This window comes from Vipera berus (assembly GCF_964194415.1).
Source record: "Vipera berus genome assembly, chromosome: 5".
In the NCBI taxonomy this organism is placed as follows: domain Eukaryota; kingdom Metazoa; phylum Chordata; class Lepidosauria; order Squamata; family Viperidae; genus Vipera; species Vipera berus.
The window spans coordinates 94,635,398-94,656,018 of record NC_138207.1 but is presented as its reverse complement, the minus strand read 5'-3'; the positions used below and the strand labels follow the sequence as shown (position 1 = coordinate 94,656,018).

The following is a 20,621-nucleotide window of genomic DNA, read 5'->3' as shown; positions in this document are numbered from 1 at the left end:
ACGATGGTTGTTGTCAAGGCAGAGATAGCAAAGGAAAGTGTCTCTTTCTCAGTTTGATCTCTGGTTTTGGAGCCAGGTCAGACATCTAATTAAGAACTGTTTTTGAAGAAAGTCCTTAATGTCAGCCAATTTCATGTTAATGTTAAGAAAATTCCTCTGAGTGGGACCCTACAAAGCTCCTGAAAGATGGAAATGGTGAGCAGTGGAAACAGACATCAGCCTTAATAGAAGATGAGCCACAAGAAAAAAGATGTTGTGTCTTCTGTGGCTGAAACTCATAAGACTTGGTCAATCCATTTACATATATTGGGATCTCCGATCCGATTCCTTCTATGCAAACATTACGCTGACAATATTTACAAATTTTTCCACACAACCCTTCCTCACAAAGCTTTAAGTATTTTTGTCACATACAAGCAGCAAAGCAATGCATTCAAAAATATCTATGGAATATCTCAATTAGACTGTCTTCTTGGCCTGGAGATGAATTGGATCTCATGGCAAGAATGCACTAAATCAGATCCCAGCCAGACAGGTGTCTGTTTCAAAAGGAGGAACCCGTGTTTGTACAAGTGATTTCAATCAACACCTGATCAGAATGATTGCTTCCAGCTTTACAATGACGCCCATTTTTTTTCTTAAGACAAATCCGTTGTGCTCCTTTACGAACTGTATGCACCATTTACAATCCATCACAAGATATTTTAATAACAGCATGACAGCACTTTCAATCAGGCAAATGGGGCTGTTTTCCCAGTAATTGCATTTTTGCAACCTAGTTGTTTGCTTGCTTTTCATTTATTTTATTTTATTTCAATCAGTTTTGTGGATTCCTTGAACTGAGAACTGATTCTAAAATTGAACTTCCCAATGAATTCAATTTATTCTTTGGGTGGTGTTTTTTTTAAAAAAACTCCATATTTAATGCCTTGGAAGGTTTTGTGCTTTGCAAAGCAGGATGTCTCCTGCTCCTAAACCCACCACCAGCTTTGGCACCAGTCAAAACTCCTGATTCTCTCCAATATCTCATTCCTTGGCCGGCTTCTTCCAGCTGCTGGGGTCCCAGGAAGCTTCTGCAAACCTGAAAAGAGGCTTCTGTCTTGTACTGCGATATGCTCCTGCCCAAGATCTGTCTGGCTGCAGGGAAGCTACCAAGCCACAGAAATTAAGTTCTCTACATCAGCTCAAATCAAAGCTGCCTCACTTCTCAGAGCTCATCTGCTCGCTTCCTCAAGAGATGCGTAGAGACCTTGCTTGTTTCCTACCAAACGGTACATTCTGGCCCTTTATTTTTCAAATCTTCCTCTTTATAGTCTTTGTAAAAGGATCAGGAGGACCCTAGCAGGGCCTGTCCCAACCCAAAGAGTCTATGAAAAGGCAACCATTTCCCTGGGCTGAGACTTCCTAAATTTTCTTCCCTTTGGCCCTCCTGTCCCATCTTTTGTGTTAAACCCAATGCTCAACTTTTATCATTGTAGGCTGGGGGTCTCCTCTTCCTCTGCAAGGCTCAAGCTTCTCAGACCCACTCCCAGCTCCTCCAAAGGCCCAATTCCAACCCCCCCCCCCACTTTGCTACCTGGGAGCTGCGGGATCCTCTGGAGCCTCGCAGAATCAGTTGCGGCATTCTGCTCAATTGTTCGGTGGTGCAGCCCAAACCTTGCCAATTTCTACAAATATATGAATTTCCTGCAACACTTTACAGCGGATGGCGGCATCGTGGCTGTTATTTCCTCCTCTGCTAAACAATAAATCTATTATTGTCAATTAAAGGTGCTATTTTAAGCTAGAGACACAGTCCGCTGTGAGACAGAAGAAAAATGGGGAGAATTAAAATGGGATTGCTGGGGAGTTTTCTAACATATTCAGCATTCCTTCTGTAGGTTCCTGAAGACGGTCTGTTCTTCTGGGAGGCTTTCGGCAAGGCCATTATTGGTTTATTTATTGCCCTTTGACTTGATTCCTAGGCCTCATCTGCGTGGTTAACCATCAACAATACCACTGAGCAAAAGTCCCCTCCCTCAAAGTCATAGAGAATTTACTCACCCATCAATTAAATCTAACTTTTCTTTTTGAACAAGCTGGCCTGGTCTGATGGGTTGGAGCTGGGTTTTATAATCGGTTTTAACTTTTAATATGTATTAATTTATTACGGGCATTGTAGTTTAATTACTTTTTAATTTTTGTACCCTGGTTTTTATTATGTATTGCCCTATTCACCGCCCTGAGTCCTTCGGGAGAAGGGCGCTATACAAATTAAATTATTAAATTATTAAATTAAATTAAATTAAATTAATGCACTACCAAAATTGTACAAAAAAGAACACACAGACAAGGTGTCTTCCAGATGCCCAGCCTGCTATCACTACCTGCCTTCCTTCTGGGTAAAAGATTGGAGAGCCATGATCTACCTGTTCTCCTGAGCGTTGAGCAGCTCACTTCACAGTCCCACCAGGTCTATAAATGGGATCTGGAGTTCTTCCTCCAGACCTTGAATTGGGGAGAAGATGGCCCTTCAGATAATCTGCTCTGGACCCAGGAAGGACCTTAAAGGGGGGGGCAACAGCACCTTGAATCTCACCTGGAAGCCAACCATCAACCCCCGCAGCTCTGGGACCTCTTGAGGGCATCAAGAAGGCAGAGCTGGCCCGGCTTTTGCCCTCCACCCCGCTCGCCAGAGGCACTAGAGAGCCCCGGGCATCCCTCGCAGGATCCCCACGCTCAGCCCCGTCGCTCGCTCGGGCCTCGTCCGCCTGGCCGGGCTGCAGGGAGGCGGCGAGCCGGGAGGCTGCGCTGAGGACCCAGCGGCGGCGCGAGGGCGGCTCTCCCGCGGCGGCTGCGTGGCCCGGCTGCCCGGCAACCGAGCGGCTGCGGCGGCGGCGACATGGCGACCAGGCCGGCGGCGGCGTCCGCGGAGCGAGAGCGGGGCAGCGGCCCGGCAGTGCTGCCGGTACGAGTCCCGCTTCCCGGGCAGCCTCCGGGGTCAGGGGAGGCTTGAAGGCAGTCGGGCAGAGCCGCCGCTCTCCTCGCCCGGGCTGGGATTGGGGGGAGTGCTGGCGGGGTCGCCGTTCGGGCCCCGAGCGGACTTTGGGTCGTCGCCTCGCGGGACGCGCTGCTCTTTCCCGCGCGAAGATTCTGCCCCTTCAGGGCCTTCGCGTGGGACAGAGACGCTTCGCCCTCCAACCTTGGCTTCCTATCCTTGCCCAGTTGGGCTACCCACGCCTGTTAGCAGATTTGGGTGGGAGAGGATATAAACCAGGGGTCTTCAAACTTGGCCCTTTTATGACTTGTGGACTTCAACTCCCAGAATTCCTCAGCCAGCGTGCCTGGCTGAGGAATTCTGGGAGTTGAAGTCCACAAGTCATAAAAGGGCCAAGTTTGAAGACCCCTGATATAAACAAACCAACAGCTTCAAAACTACATTCCCTGTTTTTCATTCTGATATGGTTGAGAGGCGTGGATAGAATTCTCCTAAAAGTGACCAAAAATGATACCAAAAACTACCGTGAAGGAAAAAAAAGGCTTGCCTCTTTGTAATTTCTCACGTTTTCCATCCCCATTTTGCTAATTGCAGGAGGGACAACAGCTGTTGCCAAAAGTCTGGCCGAGGCCTGCAGGGTGTGTCTGAAATTTGCTCAAGGGCCAGTGGTGACCTAGCAAAAATAAGAATTTCTTTCTTTGCTGCATTGAATTGTATTTTTTTAAAAAAAATCATTTGCAAATGCAAAGCCACTTATTCTTCCCTTATCTGTCTGCTCCTGGTCTAAATCAAGCAAATTGGTGTTGACAGTTGCCATTGTTTTTCTTTATGCCCTAATTTTTTTTAAAAAAAAAATCCTTGCAATTGAATGTATTGCTGGTGCGTGGATGCTATTGTACTCTAATTCATTGTTTCGCTGTAGGAGGAAGACAAAATTAATAAAGACGAAGAAGCCATGGCTTGGAGATTTCTCTCACTTGCTGAGGTTAGCATTATGTTGGAACAAGACATAGCAGGAATTGAGAAGTAAGTTTGATGGGACATCGACAGATCTTGCCCTGGCCATCATCTGCTGACGGAGCAGCGAGTTGGTTTGCACATGGAGTGTGTCTGTGCGTGAGGGGAACTGGCCTGGGCTCTTTTGATGTGTGTGTTCTTCCCTTTTAAAGAGAGATGGAGCTTCTGTGGGTAGTCGCAGTGTCATTCTTCACTACTTGATCCAGGGACAAAGTTACATTCCTTGACGTGCCACAGACTGTGGACTTGCTCCTTGGTTCCCAAGTCAGTCTCAGAGGCCCAGATTGTGGCTGGGGGGGGGGTGGTCTTGAGAGGAGACCATCTTGTGATCCCATCTAAGTGATGCTCAGGAGGAGTAATGCAAACAAGGCCTGTTTTACTGGAACACTGTCTGATGTTCCAAAATATTTTCTCTGTGCTGGTCAGAGTAAACAGCTGTCCCCTTAAGGGATAGCCCTTCGGGTAATGTAGTTTTAAGTTATTTGGTCATATCTGTGTTTCGGGATTGGCCATTGGGAGGGACTTCTGATTGGCTACTTGGGATGACTAGCTACGTGCAGGCCAGCGGGGTTGTTATGAATTCCAGCCACGGGAGCTGTTTGCTCCTTCAATATGGGAAATACTACTTCTTTTCACCTACATGTTGGGTCCACATTATGAAATGTGCTTCAGAAGAATCTCCCAGTAACTATGAGTTAATGTTTAGATAATGCCTGATGAATTAAAGTAATCTGCATGAAACCCTTTCCGTGGAGTTTATCTGCCTGTATCGAGCAACAGTAGCCCCCTTTGGTTGAGACAGAACATTCTTGGACAGGTCAGCTCATAATAAAATGTGAATCAGTTTTAATTTTAAATCCAATGGGGGGGAAATTACATTTTAAAGACCTACAATCATTATCAGATGTCCCAGTTTCTAAACCAGGGGTCTTCAAACTAGGCAAATTTAAGACTTGCGGACTTCAACTCCCAGAATACCTCAGCCAGCCCTTGCTGGCTGAGGAATTCTAGGAGTTGAAGTCCCCAAATCTTAAAGTTGCTGAGTTTGAAGACTCCTGGTCTAGACTATAAACTGTGAATGTCATTACTACTGTTTTTGAAAATATCATTTAATATTTAGTACAACTACAATGTAGATTTAGTTTTGGACATTGACACTGCCTAACTGTGGTATTAAAATATTTTCAAAAATTCGACATTCTGCAGTCAGAAAAATCCATGTGGGGAAAACTCGTCCTCCAAAAGCAGCTTAAATTTAAATGGTTAAGTTTCTGGCACCGGTTTTTATTCAAGGTTTGAAGAGCCATCCGATTTCTGCTCATTCCTGGATTTGCAAAAATTTGTCCCGTTGAAAGTAAATTGACACAATTACAGGGAGGGGTCTGCTTTTGTGTTCTGATGTTCTGATATTTTTCAACTACAGGAGTTTGGAAGAGTTTTTGAATCTGAAGCACCGACTGACTAATTTGAAAGAAGCTGCATTGCTGGATTATTATGTCTCTGGATTTTGGTGGGCCAAAGGATTAGACTTCTCATCTGTGCAAATTGGAGGGTTCATGACTCTCCAGAATTTGCTGTTGGATAATCTGGAGAGTAAGTTCAGCTACACCCTATGAATGTACCCATTCTCCTTGGGATTATTGTATGCAAGAATATTAGGGGCATAGGTATTTGGGAATGTCTCTGGCCCCCCAAAATTGTAATTTTACCCTGGATTCACTAGCTGCTCTTATTGAAAGGACAATATGCTTATTTATTCCTTGTATTTGTATGCCATTTTCTATGCCAAGACATTTCAAAACTGTTTATGACAACAAAGTCTAGAAATAGATTAGGACCGTTGGGCTCCGTATGACTTTTCCCTGTAATGGGTAGGGTATGGTGGAAGTTCCACCCACCCCTTTTGTATTTGTAACAATGGGAGTGGTCTACAACCACACTAAATAAGTAATAGTCCTGTCCTCAAAGCACGCCTCCACCAGTGCCCCTCCCCCAGGAAGTGGGGAGTTTAAATAGCCTTTTGAATCCTCAGAAGTTGCTCACATCTATGCCAAATAATGGCTTAACATCTGAACCTGGCCACAAACATGGTTCAATTACAGCTGGCATTCCAGCACATGTACCCAATTAACATGGATTTGGAAACCACCGTTTGCACTGGCCTTAATTTGCTCTTGTATCTTAAATTATCTTGTCACAAAAATGCCAGAAAAAGAGAGGTGGATCTAACCAGATTGCTTCTGAGATATTTCACAGCTCAAAGAGGCACAGGCTCTTATCAGAGGTTAGTTCAGCCCATGGGGCCATGCAGCTTCTGAAGCCACAGAGTGCCTTGCCTTGCTCAGGAGAGCAGTACCTACCCATCAGCAAGCACTCTGTTTGCACTCATGCTTGGCAAATGCCAGGCATGTTGATTTCTCTCCTGGGATTTGAGCAAAAGCAAAGCCAGAATTGCATGACAGGAATCAACCAGCCTTTGACAAAGGCAGCTTGGCATTGCATTATAATAAAAAACAGTATTTCTCGTAGAAGAGAGAGTTGTCTAGCCTATGGAGAAATTTGTGACAAGGCACTTTGGCACTTGAACTGAAAAACTCTCTAGCATTTTAGGATTTCTCTGGAGTGTTTATCTTTTGCAGAAAAGCCCATCTGGAGCTACGGATAGAAAATCAAAATCGCTCTGGTGAATGTTTTCCAAAAAGGGGTTATTACAATCTGTATAAAATTAGCTGTATTTTAAAAGTGACATCTGTATAACTTTGTTAATAAATGAATCTCAGCCTTATCTGTAATGTAATGGAAAGTATTAGAGCATCTGCACCAGCTATAAGGGCAAGGGTGTTGTGGCTGTATCATGTTCCATCTTCCAATTTATCTAACGAACCGGGAGGGATTAAAACATCTTTCAGCAGATGCTGAACGCTTAAGATTCAAGGAAGATCACTGTGTGCCCATTAGGGTAAAAAACTTGGACATCTCTGGTTGTGCACATCTGCTTTATATCCTGAGAATTTACTTTACATCGCCATTGTGTGTGTGTGTGTGTGTGTGTGTGTGTATGTGTGTATGTGTGTATATAGATAGATAGATAGATAGATAGATAGATAGATAGATAGATAGATAGATAGATATAGATATAGATATAGATATAGATATAGATATATATCCATTTAAACTGAATGAACAAATCCAAGCAATTGGCTTCTCATCTCTTGGCTGAGGTCAGGCTGCTGCTGCATTAGGTCTAACATCTCCCAACCTACTTGGAGATGGGCCAGGGCAAGCCCCCTTTGCCCCACAGCCCGTGCAGAGGATAAACTTTCTGATGAGCAGGTGAAAAAGGCCCCTTTCAGCTCCTTTGCCACCCAAGCCTCCCTGACTGAACCTCCACTGTGCCACCACAGCTGTTTGACTATCCTATGAGAACATCTGACGCCCAGAGCATCTCACCCATGGAGATGAATAAGGACTGAGAAGTTCTGTGAAACCTGGAAGGAGGTCCAGTCACAGGTTAAATGTCCCCATCATAGAATCTTAGGGCTGGAAGAGATTTTGGAAGTTCTTCAGTCCATCGCTCGGCCTAGTGCAGGAACCCTCAGATTGGCCCAGGCCCCAGACAAATGGTGGTTCAATCTTTTCTCGAAAACTATTTCGAGTCCAGTGACATTTTTACTTTGAAGGGGTTTGCTTCTGAGTTGCTTTCAGCTGAACTCTCATGCTGAGTCCACCACCACGATCTTCACCAGTGAGGAACTGCAGAGCTTAAATCTTGAGTCCCTGTCCACTAACTGGGACAGTTGGGAGGCAGGGCAATTCATACAGCTCCTAGCCTAGCCAGCCTGCTGAAAATAACCCTCCTCTGGTTCCAGCTTTGCCGAGGTCTGCTCCTTCTTTTTCCCAGGAGCCTCAAAACACAAACTTGGGGGTAACCCTAAGAATGTCCCAGCATGTTTGGGAGCATTTTCCTGATAAGCCACACCCTCCGCTGTCACTTTATGTTTACGTTATGTATGCAAAGCCTTTGTCAACGCTGCAAACATTGAATGTTTTTGCTTTGACAATATAAGAGGCAGCCTTTTTCCTTTAAACTGTTTTGCTTTTGAATTAAATGAAACTGGGGGGAGGAGAATGCTACCCCGATTGTTTTTAATAAGATAAGGAACAGGCGCTATAGAACGGAAGCGAAGCTTTGCATGTTAAACTAATTGGAGAATGTGATTTATGACGTTTCAATTAAGGGAGGGAATTGCGTTTGATGTGATGAGGAGAATTCAGATTCTGGCATCTATCCCTGCCGCGCCGATGTCTTGTTCTCATTATTATAGACTTTTTAGAATAAACAATGCCTGAAGGTCATTTGAAGTGTTTCATTAGTCGGAACCATGACAGCCTTTTCTTTAATGTGCACATTAGTTTTCACCTGATCCATACTAGGAAAACCAGTGCATGTGTGGAGGCTTTTCCTCTGCGTGGGTTTGCTGGAGTCAGGAGAACTCTTTGAATACTGCAGCCCCCATGGAACCGCAGGTGCTCACTTCTTCCCCTTGCATTGCAGCCTATCACATGACCCTGGAAGAGAACATCCAGGAACTTGCGAGCACCATGGCTGGCATTGGGCTGAGCAATCCAGAGATAAGCAGCGGGTTCGAGTTCTTCACCATAGATCAAGCCAAAGCCATAATCAGTTACGTGAAGAGCAGGTAGGGCTTCCTCATCCTTCAGCACTGCTAGGAGGAGGTGCTGGTTGGGCATTAAAGAGTTGGGGGAGGGATCCCTTGTGTTGTTTTTTCATGAACAAATCAGGTCTGGGTTTTGATTGTGGGTGGCACTTTAAAAAAACCCAGTAATTACACTAACAAAATAAATTGATTATCAGTTGCTACGTGGATGGCATTAATTCTCATAATATGAAACTAAACAGCCTTCAGTGGATAACGGATTAATTAGTCAATTAATCATTAGGGTTTTAATAAATGGAATAAGTGATTAAATGTTTATACACGGCTTACCCTAACATTTCTCATGCAAACATGACACTTTCTAAAAAAAGGTATTTTGAGGGAGCACATTTGGGTTTATACTGTGAAACCAGCGCCTTTAATGTTTGCCTAGATTACAGGGGTAGGCAACCTTGGCCCTTTTATTTATTTATTTATTTATTTAGTTAGTTAGTTACATTTATATACCGCCCTTTCCCTGAGGACTCAGGGCGGTTTACAGGGAATTAAAAAATCCAACATATAAAAGTTAAAACCGAATTAAAAAATATTAAATTGACCCTGTACACAATTAAAACCCCAATTAAAAATTTCTCCTCAGCCTGGGCCCGAGAGCTCAAAGAGCCAGGTCTTCAGGCCCCGGCGGAATGATCGGAGGTCGGGGGCAGTTCTCAGCTCCACCGGCAGCTGGTTCCAGAGGGCAGGCGCTCCCACTGAGAAGGCCCTATCCCTGGGTGTCACCCGCCGGCAATCTCTCACCGGCGGAACCCTGAGCAGACCCTCCCTGTGGGAGCGCACTGGGCGAAGGGCATTTGATGCCAGCAGCAGGTGTTCCCTCAAATAACCCGGACCCAGGCCATGTAGGGCTTTATAGGTAATAACCAGCACCTTGAATTTCACCCGGAGGGCAACCGGAAGCCAATGCAGCTCGCGGAGTAGAGGTGTTACATGGGAGTATCGGGAGACCCCCATTACAACTCGCGCGGCCGCATTCTGCACCAGTTGAAGCCTCCGTGTGGTCTTCAAAGGCAGCCCCATGTAGAGAGCGTTACAGTAGTCCAAACGGGAGGTCACAAGCGCATGAGTAACTGTGCGTAGGGCGTCTCGGTCCAGATAGGGACGCAACTGGTGCACCAGGCGAACCTGTGCAAAAGCCCCCCTGGTCACGGCTCCTATATGGTCTTCAAAATTGAGCCGTGAATCCAGGAGGACGCCCAAGTTGTGAGCCCTATCAACGGGGGGTAACACCTCACCCCCCATCATTAAGGATGGAATAACTTGGTTAACCCGAGATGCCGATATGCACAGCCACTCAGTCTTGGCGGGATTGAGACGAAGCCTGTTTCTCCCCATCCAGACCTGAACCACCTCCAGGCACCGGGACATCACGGAGAGGGCATCACTGGGTTGGTTCGGGGTGGAAAGAAAAAGTTGGGTATCATCAGCGTACTGGTGATACCCCACCCCAAAACCATGAATGATCTCGCCCAGCGGCTTCATATAGATGTTGAACAGGAGGGGCGAGAGAACCGACCCCTGAGGAACTCCACAAATGAGAGACCTCGGGGCGGATCTCTGCCCTCCTGTCAACACCGACTGCGAGCGGCCCTGGAGGTAGGAGGAGAACCACCGTAAAATGGTGCCTCCCACTCCCAGCCCCCTGAGACGCCGCAGCAAGATACCATGGTCGATGGTATCGAACGCCGCTGAGAGATCTAATAGGACCAGGACAGAGGAACAACCCCTGTCCCTGGCCCTCCAGAGATCATTCACCAGCGCGACCAATGCCGTCTCCGTGCTGTGTCCGGGCCTGAAGCCCGATTGGTACGGGTCCAGATAATCAGTTTCCTCCAGGAACAGAGGGAGCTGGTGCGCCACCACACTCTCAACAACCTTCGCCAGAAAGCGAAGGATGGAGACTGGACGATAGTTGTTTAAAACAGCCGGGTCCAAAGCAGGCTTCTTGAGAAGGGGTCTCACCACCGCCTCCTTCAAGGCGGCAGGAAAGACACCCTCCTTCAAGGAAGCAGTTATTACTGCATGGAACCAGCCTCGTGTTCCCTCCCGAGCCGCATAAGCTAGCCAGGAGGGGCACGGATCCAACAAACAGGTGGTGGTGCTCAGTCTCCCCATGATCCTGTCCACATCATCAGGGGAAACAGGGTCGAACTCAGTCCAGATAACGTGCTCAAGACCGCCTGATTCCTCCACCTCAGACTCTGCCCAGTCAGAGTCCAAGCCGGTCCAGATCCGAGCGATTTTGTCCGCCAGATGATGACTAAACTCCTCGGCTCGTCCCTGCAAGGGATCCTCTCTCACCTCCTGGTTAAGGAGGGAGCGAGTCACCCTAAACAGGGCGGCCGGGCGATTATCGGCGGACGCGATAAGGGCGGCAAAGTAGTTAGACTTCGCCGTCCTTATCGCCGCAAGATAAGACCTTATAAAGGTTCTTAACTGCAATCGGTCGGATTCGGACCGGCTGGACCTCCAACCGCTCTCTAGACCTCGTCTCCGACGCTTCATCTCCCGGAGCTCCACAGAGAACCATGGGGCCCAGCGGGATCTGCGACGGGTCAGAGGTCGCATGACTCGTGAACTTCAACTCCCAGAATTCCTGAGCCAGCCATGCTGAGGGGAAAGGGAGAGGTTTCCATACTGAGCCATGCTGGCTCAGGAATTCTGGGAGTTGAAGTCCACGAGTCATGAAGGGGCCATAGTTCCCCCATGCTGGCTCAGGAATTCTGGGAGTTGAAGTCCACGAGTCATAAGCTAAGGTTGCCTACCCCTGAAGGAAGCCCTTTTTGTTTCTCCTCCTCGAAGGTGGAGGGGGTGTCAGCTAGATGGCCTGAGTTGGACCCCCAACAGAAGCGAAGACCCTTCCCTTCCCTGCCCTTTGCCTTTGATAAATGGAAATGTTTATTGGCTTTTAAATAGTAGAAGGGACGCAGTGGCTTAGTGGGTTAGGGCGCTGAGCTTGTCGATCAGAAGATCGGCGGTTTGGCGGGTCGAATCCCAAGTGCCACGTAACAGAGTGAGCGCCTGTTACTTGTCCCAGCTTCTGCCAACCTAGCAGTTCGAAAGCACGTAAAAATGCAAGTAGAAAAATAGGGACCACTCCAGTGGGAAGGTAACAGCGCTCCGCGCGCCTTTGGCGTCTAGTCATGCCGGCCACATGACCACAGAGACGTCCTCGGACAAACGTTGGCTCTTCAGCTTTGAAACAGAGATGAGCACCGGCCCCTAGAGTCGGAAACGACTAGCACGCATGTGCGGGGGAACCTTTATCTTTACCTTTTTAAATAGTAGAAGAAGTCTGGATCTGTGGAATTTCCAAGCCTATTTCAGAAAATGAAATGAAGAATTTGCTTCCCATCTTCTAGGAGCTTTGAAAATGGAGAGGATATTTCAGGTTCTTCCACTCTCAGTGGGGGTCTTTGCTAGCGCAGAAACCGCAGGATTCCTCAACAGGAAGGTTGCTCGATCTGTTTCCGGTGATGGAGTTTGGGTTTTTCTTTTCCCAAGAATATTCAGAATTTCTTCCTCCCTGTTGCTTTGGTGATTTTTTTTTGAAAGGAGAAAAGAGAGAAAGGCCCACTTTCCAGGATAGGTGAGGCCAGGGCAGGTGATTGGTAACTGTCTCTCCCCACCACCTCCACCACCCTAGTTCCCTTTGTTATCAGCTGCAGTAACTCCAACATCAGCCTCTTCGATGACATTTTCTTCCAGAAAACAGTCAAATGAGGAATGTCCGTCCGCATTAATCACTTTCAGAAAAGGCCTATCTTGTTGTTTTGCTCACATCTGTAATCCTTTGTCATGTTATGCCAAACGTTTCTCTCTCGACAGCAGCCCAAATGCACGTCAAGGTAAATCTGTTCATATCAGGTTACCCAAGCTGCCTCGTTTCTTAGCTGGAATGATCAGCCTGGATTCAGCGGGGAGAAGGGCAGTCATCAGTTGGCAGATACGTTCTTTTCCCCGGGCAGAAAGCCCAGATCCCAAGGCCATCCTGACGGGATCAACTCAGATCCACCCGGGCCAGCAATATCCGACTGACAAAGGGAGGCCAAGTTCCTTCTGATGTCTTGGTCGCTTTGCAGATGGTGCTGCTCCATCCCAAGGATCTCACCATTTCTCACTACAATGCATTTATTCTTATGGCTTCCTTCCAAGGTGACGGGGCCTCTGGCTTTCCGCCATCACAACAACTCTGTGGATCAGATCCGAAATCACAGCTATTACAATTTTGTTGCAAATTTAGTTCTTCATTTAGTGGGGATTACTAACTCACGGCAGGATTTTATAACAGTGAACGAGAGAGGGGAAAACAGGTTTTGGATTATGAAATTTAGCTAGAGCTTTAGGGTATTAGGTTCTGTGGTCAAAGGATCTCTTTTAAGAAGCAACATGAACCCTGAATGCTCCTAGAAATTTATTGCTTTCAGAGTCCACTTTCTTGTCTTTCAGTTTATTCCAACATTATACATTGTACGAGTATCTTTTCCACAGTCCCAGGGAAGAACTTGTGATTGGAGATGAGGTAAGTAATTCGTAGGACTGGAAATGATTAAGTCTGATATTTTAATGCATATTCTCTGGCATCTGTTTTCTATAGCTCAAAGCAACATTATGTCAAAAATGCTCAAGGTTTTAAAGTTTAGAATAGCGCATAAAAGAATAAAGGGGAATATAGTAATGCCGGTCTCCTTTGGAATTTGAAATTAACAAGAATAAATGATGCCATTGTTGCTTTGGCTGCTGGCTGAAGCGTTAAGCATGTATTTGCTGACAGTGTTTGTAAGAGTAACACATCCCGTTGCTAGGTCTAGTTACGTTGGGTAAGGAAGAATGGGACTAAGCAGTGCCCTTCGCGTTGACTGAGGGGGGGGGGCAGCCCAAGGGACAAGGAAGTGGGTGCTCAGAGCAGTGGATTGTGCCTTGCCGGAGTGGGGGCGGGACACTGATGGCCATGGCAAAAGGCCATTCCTCTAGAAGGGAACCTCCTGCTGAGACCCAACTAGATAACCATCAGTGTTCTTCCGAGCTTCTCGGGAGGAGAATACAGCAGGGATTTTGCAAACCTTTGCTGAACTTCTGCTTCTCTCCAACCATCTGCTTTTACTGAAATTTTAGTGTAGGATCTGATTTTTTATTTTGATCTTTGTAGGAAATCTGTTGTATGTATTAGCCCGGTGGATTGTTCACTTGGGCTGTGATTCTGACCATAACGTGGGTCTTATTTCTATGTAACTGTACACAAAAATTGTACTGCATTAAGGCAATATAACAGAAGTGTCCTTAACTCAGGCGGTGTGAAACTTTGCAATCAGCGATCAACTGATTTAATTTATTTATCATTTTAATGGTGTTGCAGTTTATGTCTCCGGGGAGCTGAAGTGGAATTCGAGAATTCAGCAGAACTGAATTCAACAACTGTATGAACTGGGGGGAACATTTAGAAATGCAACTTTGTGGTTGATGTGGCCCCGCAGTTCTTTGAGGAAACAAGGCGAAAGTGTTTTGGACTGATTCTTGTTTCGAAACATGTCTTAATAACATGGCATGGTTGGCAAATCTAGTTTCATCCCTCTGGGCTTCCATCAGCATGATGGAATAATCTGTGTTTTATGACCCAGCTAACTGGATGTGTGTTCGGTGACCCAGCTGCGAGACCCCTGGTTCAGCCCCTGCCGGAGGAATTTATGGGCCTCGCAAAGCTTGCCAGAGCGTTATACTCTGTGTTTAGACATGGTGTAGATTTTGCTCTTTGTGCGCTCTCTCTCTCTCTCTCTATCCCCATCACACACACATGTATTATTAAATGTGTTCTGCCATAAAATGTATAGTCATCTAATATCATCTGCTGGAGTTCGGTTTGCAAAACAGAAACTATTTACATTAACTTAATGCTCTCCTCGGTGTTCGCATACTTGGGCTGCTTCCAAACTGGGCTTCATTTCCTTTGGACAAGAGTGACTTACTTGTGATGGGGCTTTCTCCCCTCTCTTTCTAGCAGCACCGAAGGGGGCAGAATTATTAAAGGAAAAGCTCATTTTAAAATTATGGAATTTGGCTCCATGTGAGAATTTTGCTGCTAGTATCACCACCACCACCACCAAATGTTGCTTTCAGCCAGCTTCCTTCCTTCCTGGCTCATGGACAATTTTAATTCAGTTTTTCAGATGTCTGTTACTAGAGTCACATTTTGCTGAATTAAATGATCTCATTTTTAGAGCCAATTTTTAGAGTTTTGAAGGATTATCTGCTTACAAAACTGTTCATTTTGCTTTTCTTTCTTTTTCCTTTTTTTAGAGAAACATATTATTAATATAAACTAAAAAACAGAAATATAAATGCTGAATTCTTTTTTCCAATGCCTTATGAATGCTAATTCAAGCAATATGGTTTCAGTTAACAGAGTTAAAAGTTCATCTATAGTTTAACATTAAAGAAAAATGAAATAAAAAAGAAACTTCCTTGGGATTTCGCTCCTTAGGGGAAACATCTCCAGAAAACTTCACAGGATTGCTCAAAAGTCCTTTTCTTGAACCCTCCGTTGAAAAAAGAATTATTCAGATGTTGATAAACGGCCAAGTTTCTCTTTTCTTGTTGTATCATAATTATTTGAGCTCACTTTGATTATGATACCATGATAGATGCCAAACGTTGGGGATGTAACCCAGAAAAAAAGAGTTGTTTTTCTGCATCAGTTGCTGTCTTCACCATGATCCATAAGCAGAAGGGAACCAGCCAACCCAGGTCGTCACTACTTCATCCAGAGATGCAACAGGCAACCTCTCCCAAAGGCAGATGAATTGGCTTCATCAAACGTGACTGACTCTAGGTTCAAGCACTAGTGGCTAGCCAAGAAGGAAGGTCCGCTCAGCGAGGAGACAAAGATGAAGGGATCCTGGGGCTGCAGGCCTGAGGGCCTTGTGGATACTTGGCCAGAAGAGGGACTGAAACAGTTGTGATGGAGGGCAGGTGAAGGAGATATCAAGGATCTGGTCAGGTTGTTCTGACCCCCTGAGTCCAAAAAGATCATTCAAATGCTGCTCTTCTTCCTGAAGATGGAATACAATGTAATAACAAATATTTCCCTGTTACTTTATGGTGCCTCTGAGTAGTAATGGAATCAGTATGGCATCATCTAAAGAAACCCTCTGATTGGCCACCTGGCCCAGTCTCTGAGATGAAACAAGAGGAAGAATTTTAAAACAGAAAACTTCAAGAAGTGATTGCATCACCGCAGAGTACAGAAAGCAAAAAGTGGGCACCAATTTTGGCATCCCCAAGAGAAACCAGTCGATATTAGGGCAATCTGAATCTTGGCTCCAATCACAGAGGAAGGAGAAGTTGGACTCTTCTGAAGTGGCTTCAAGAGCCAGTTGACAGAGTACCGAGCTTATGAGAGGAGCCCAGAAGGAAAACTGCTTCTGGTATTATGGGAAAATGAAACTGCTGACCCATTAAGAGCGTTCGGCCAAGAAAATCCAATGTTGATGGTAAATATCATGACCGCCCAGTTGCCTAAGTGGTGGTCCTGTGCATAGGTAGCCAGTGGACAGATCACGCTGAAATCAGGCTGATGTTTTGCTCTGCAAGCAATGATATAAAAAGGTAAAGGTTCCCCCGCACATGTGTGCTAGTCGTTTCCGACTCTAGGGGCCGGTGTTCATCTCCGTTTCAAAGCCGAAGAGCCAGCGCTTGTCCGAGGATATCTCCGTGGTCATGTGGCCGGCATGACTAGATGCCAAAGGCACACGGAACGCTGTTACCTTCCCACCGTTGTGGTCCCTATTTTTCTACTTGCATTTTTACGTGCTTTCGAACTGCTAGGTTGGCAGAAGCTGGGACGAGTAACAGGCGCTCACTCTGTTACGCGGCACTCAGGATTTGACCCGCCAAACTGCCAACCTTCTGATCAACAAGCTCAGCGTCCTAACCCACTGAGCCACCGCAAGCAATGATAGAGACCCTCTATTTAGTCAAGCAATAGCCATCTGAAGGCTGCTTTTGGCTCAGATCACAAACACCTTCGGGTAAAAATATACTGGAACAAAGAAAAGGAAGTCACTCGATCAGCAAGTTCTGACCTTTACAGAATGCACAATGATAATGCGGAGGTGAAAGGTTGATTTAATGGGTTATATCTGTTAAATGGGATCCCTGAAGAACTGCAGGCTGCAACCTCACAATCTCAGTCAAGAGGAAGCAAAGAGCAGCATCGCCAGATGCAGAGGGGTAAAAGGCACCAAGCAGAAGGCAAACTTCCTGAGTAAAGCTGAGTTCCCCAGAATTAGAAGGGAGCAGGAGTCTTTCCTAAACCAGTCGTGCAAAGAAACAGTGGTGAACAATCAAATGGGAAGGACAAGAGAGAGAGAAATCTAATGGTCTACCATCTTCATGGGCGTCTGAGCACAACGAAATACAAAGAAAGCAAACATCTGAAGATTTAAGGAAAAGAAGGTGTGAACACATGGAAGGTCCAAAGCGATCATATCTACAAATATTCCATCACTGGTCTAGAACCAGACATTCTGGAAAGGGAAGGTTTCTAGGAAATATTGCTGAAAACGTCACTACAACAGCTGTGCTAGTTAGAAGGTTGCCAGTGCCGGTGCATTTAAAGTGGTAAATGAAGTTGATAAGCCACTACATATAAACAGTGGCTAACAGACTGCAGGAGATCAATTTGTATTGATTGGCTTATAAGCATCAAAGGGCCCGGCTAAAGAAGGCTCCAGCTGCAACAGTTGCTCATATCAGACCTGCTAAAAGGGTGGGATTCTGCAGCGCCAGTCCATGCATGGATGGAGAACTTGCCAGATGTGCAAGCTGGACTGGGAGCTCACAGGAGCTTCACCTGTGATCCCTCTGGCAGAAAATGGGAGAGACAAGAGTGCTCCCCTAAAACGGCTGGTCCTGCTTTATTAAAGGCAGGGATGTTTAATGGGCTAGTCATCTTCCTCTTGAAGAATTTGTGGGGAGGCCAGAAAGGAAGAGTTTGCACAGAAAATGAAGAAACCAAAGTAGTTCAAAACTGGGAAAAGAGTGATCCAAGGTCATACACTGGCCCTTTATTTGTTTACTCTTTTTTCCAGAATATGTTGAGAAAAGTTGTGTTGGAAGGTCACGCTGGGCTTCAGTTCTGGGTCTTCCGTTCGCTTCCGGGATCCTGGGCTGCTCTCTCTTGTGAAGACATCTGGTTGTCTTGGGCCAGGAGTCCCTCGGTCCCATCTTGCCAACTTCATCCCCTTCTAATGCCCCCAGAGTTTAGGATTTCCCCTAATGAAATTGCATTGTGTGTAAGAGAATGCAAACCTAAGCTAGGTGAAATTGTGTTCATGCAGGCCGTTTGCTGTCTGCTGACTATTTACCTGCAAGAACATGCATTAAATTTGGAGGGAGCTTGCTAAACAGAGGGGTGCTGCTGCTGCTGCTTGTGGGTATCCATTTTATAACTCTTATCAAAGATTTTCATGCCACTATAAGATAAGCATAAAATGTTATCGAGTGAAATTAAAGAAAGGTGAAAGAAGTAGAAAAAAACTGAAGGAAAGAAAAAAAAAACCTCTGCAGCAGTTGCCAACAAATTCATTATCTTTCCTCCCACTTTAAAGTGGCAGCATGTCCCCATATTCAACCTTTTTAAATCAACAAATCCATAAATCAATTCATTTTTTCCCCATTTTCAGCAAAAAAAAAAAAAAAGTCCGTAAGAGATTTCTGTGGGTCATGTGTGAAATTGCACTTCACCACCATTGATGACTGTAGTGGAGGTGACATCGTAAGTGTGACCCAGCCATCTGACATTTCCCTGAACAGTTGCGTCACTTAACAATGAAGTTGCCGGTCTGAAATGCAGTCGTTAAGTGAGGACTTTAGTCAATTGAAATGATTGTACAGCCAACAGTGCACCGAACGTGAAAAAACCTATCAAATAACTTTTAGATCTATATTTCTCTGAAACTTTTATCGAAATATGTTTTTTTATATTTCAGTAAAAGATCCATAGCAACATACATGATGTGAACACTAACTGCTCAGAGGAACCCTTAAAAGAAACACTTGCTCAGAGTTAAATATTTGTGGTTTGCTAATCCTGGGTGGTTTTTGACGGGCTGGATTGTCAAAACATAAGTCAATGGAAATGCTTAGGAATGGGAGGAGGAGGAGGAGGAGGAAGAGGAGGAGGAGGAGGAGGAGGAGGAGGGACTTGTAGAAGTCTGAGGAGTTTTCAGCTTTCATTAAGTGTGTTTTGACTTTTAAAGCAGCAAATCTCTGCTCCCTTCTCTAATTAAGGAAATGGGATTCACAAAAGGCCAGCAGTGCAAAATTCAGCCTGATGCTCTTTTGTCTGCAGCTGCCCTAGGATGGGAGAGGTCTTGGCGGGGAGGGGCTCCCCTTGAGTTTGAAACTGCCCTGTCCATCCTCAGATGAGAAAGAGACTTCCTGATGTCTCATAATACTGAATTTAGAAGACCATGAGATGAATTTGATAGACTGTGAAGAAGATGGACCCATCGGGACTGCAAGACTGTCTTCTTCAGGAAGGCAAACGTGCCTTCTCTTCAAAACACATCTGAGGTGCCTGATCACTTGGTAATATTCTCTCCCTAATCTTCTTAGGTCAGTGGTGGCGAACCTATGGCACGCGTGCCAGAGGTGGCACTCAGAGCCCTCTCTGTTGGCACGCACGCCACCGCCCCCAGCAGCAGGTCCATCAGGCCACCACCGCTGCCTGGAGCAGGAGCCCCACCCAGCCTTGTAGCTGCACCCCGCAGCACGGTAGCAGCCATTTTTGTGCCTTGCAGCACGGTGGCCCATTTTTGCGCCCCCGGGTTTTGCGTGCCAGAGGTGGGACTCAGAAGCGCCTCCCTGCCCCCCCCCCTCCTGAGGGCACCACAATGCTGATGTGGCCCTGGCACTTTCTGATAAATAAGTGGGTTTTGGGTTGCGGTTTGGGCACTCGGTCTCTAAAAGTTTTGCCATCACTGTCTTAGGTTGTTTCTCTCTCTGGATTATTTATGGCGCCCTTTATCAAGTCCTTTCCTGCAGTGGCGTAGCGTGGGTTGTCAGCACCCGGGGCAATTTGCGCCCCCTAACCCGGTGACGTCATGGCACCGCCGAAAAGACGTGCCCCGCAGCGGTGTAGACTTTCCAAGAAGAGTCGCGCGCATGCGGGATGCTTCCGGGTCCCTCTCGAGGGCGGCTGGGCGGGGCTCCGACCTGCAAGAGCCGCTGCATTCAAGCTCGCACGTGAGCCCCGCTAAATAAAGCCACGCATGCGCACGAAGCTAGGCCAGCCGGCCGGCGGGTCCGTCTTCGCTCGGCCAAGCCTGCCGGGGCGCCTGCGGGGCGCTTGCGGTTGGCCTGAGCCTGGGCGGAGAGTTAGGCGCTTCTATTTATTTTATTCAGTTTATGTGGCCGCCCATCTCACCTGCTGGACTCGTTTCACTTTGCAAGAAAGAGCAGCTCGAGAGCGGAGCCAAGCCGACTCTGTGCAGCCCTTGGGGCTCCCTGAGCAGCTCAGTGCGAGCGCGCCCCCCCCAGATGTTGCGCCCGGTGCGACCGGCCCCCCCTGCACCCCCCACGCTACGCCACTGCTTTCCTGGCTGTGATGCTTCCTATCTTGAGGGCATCTTAACTCATAATTGTCTTTCATTGTTCCAGGAGTAATGGCCTGTTGGCTGCTGGACCTGGGCAGAGGTTTTGGATCCCCTTGCAAAGGGTTTTCAGAGAGGGGAGACTAAATTAACCCACCCTAATCCCTCTTCAAAGAGAGCATTTCACAGGATCATTCTTTCACCTGCATCTGTTGTTAGAGATCTGCAGAGGTGTGAGCTTCCTCCTTGTTTTTTTTTAAATTAAATATTTAGAAAACAAGAAAATAAAGTGTAGAGACT

General features: G+C 46.4%; 1 protein-coding gene across 1 annotated transcript in view; it reads left to right on the top strand.

The window, feature by feature from the left end:
• The first annotated feature begins 3,920 nt into the window (after positions 1–3,920).
• Positions 3,921–20,621, top strand: part of CABCOCO1 (ciliary associated calcium binding coiled-coil 1) — a 33,260-nt gene continuing 16,559 nt past the window's right edge. Inside the window, exons 1-4 of the mRNA XM_081329930.1 lie at positions 3,921–4,003; positions 5,418–5,587; positions 8,550–8,694; positions 13,180–13,252. Of these exons, the coding sequence (XP_081186056.1) occupies positions 3,933–4,003; positions 5,418–5,587; positions 8,550–8,694; positions 13,180–13,252 (459 nt within the window). The 5' untranslated portion in view covers positions 3,921–3,932. The remainder of the gene's footprint in view (positions 4,004–5,417; positions 5,588–8,549; positions 8,695–13,179; positions 13,253–20,621) is intronic.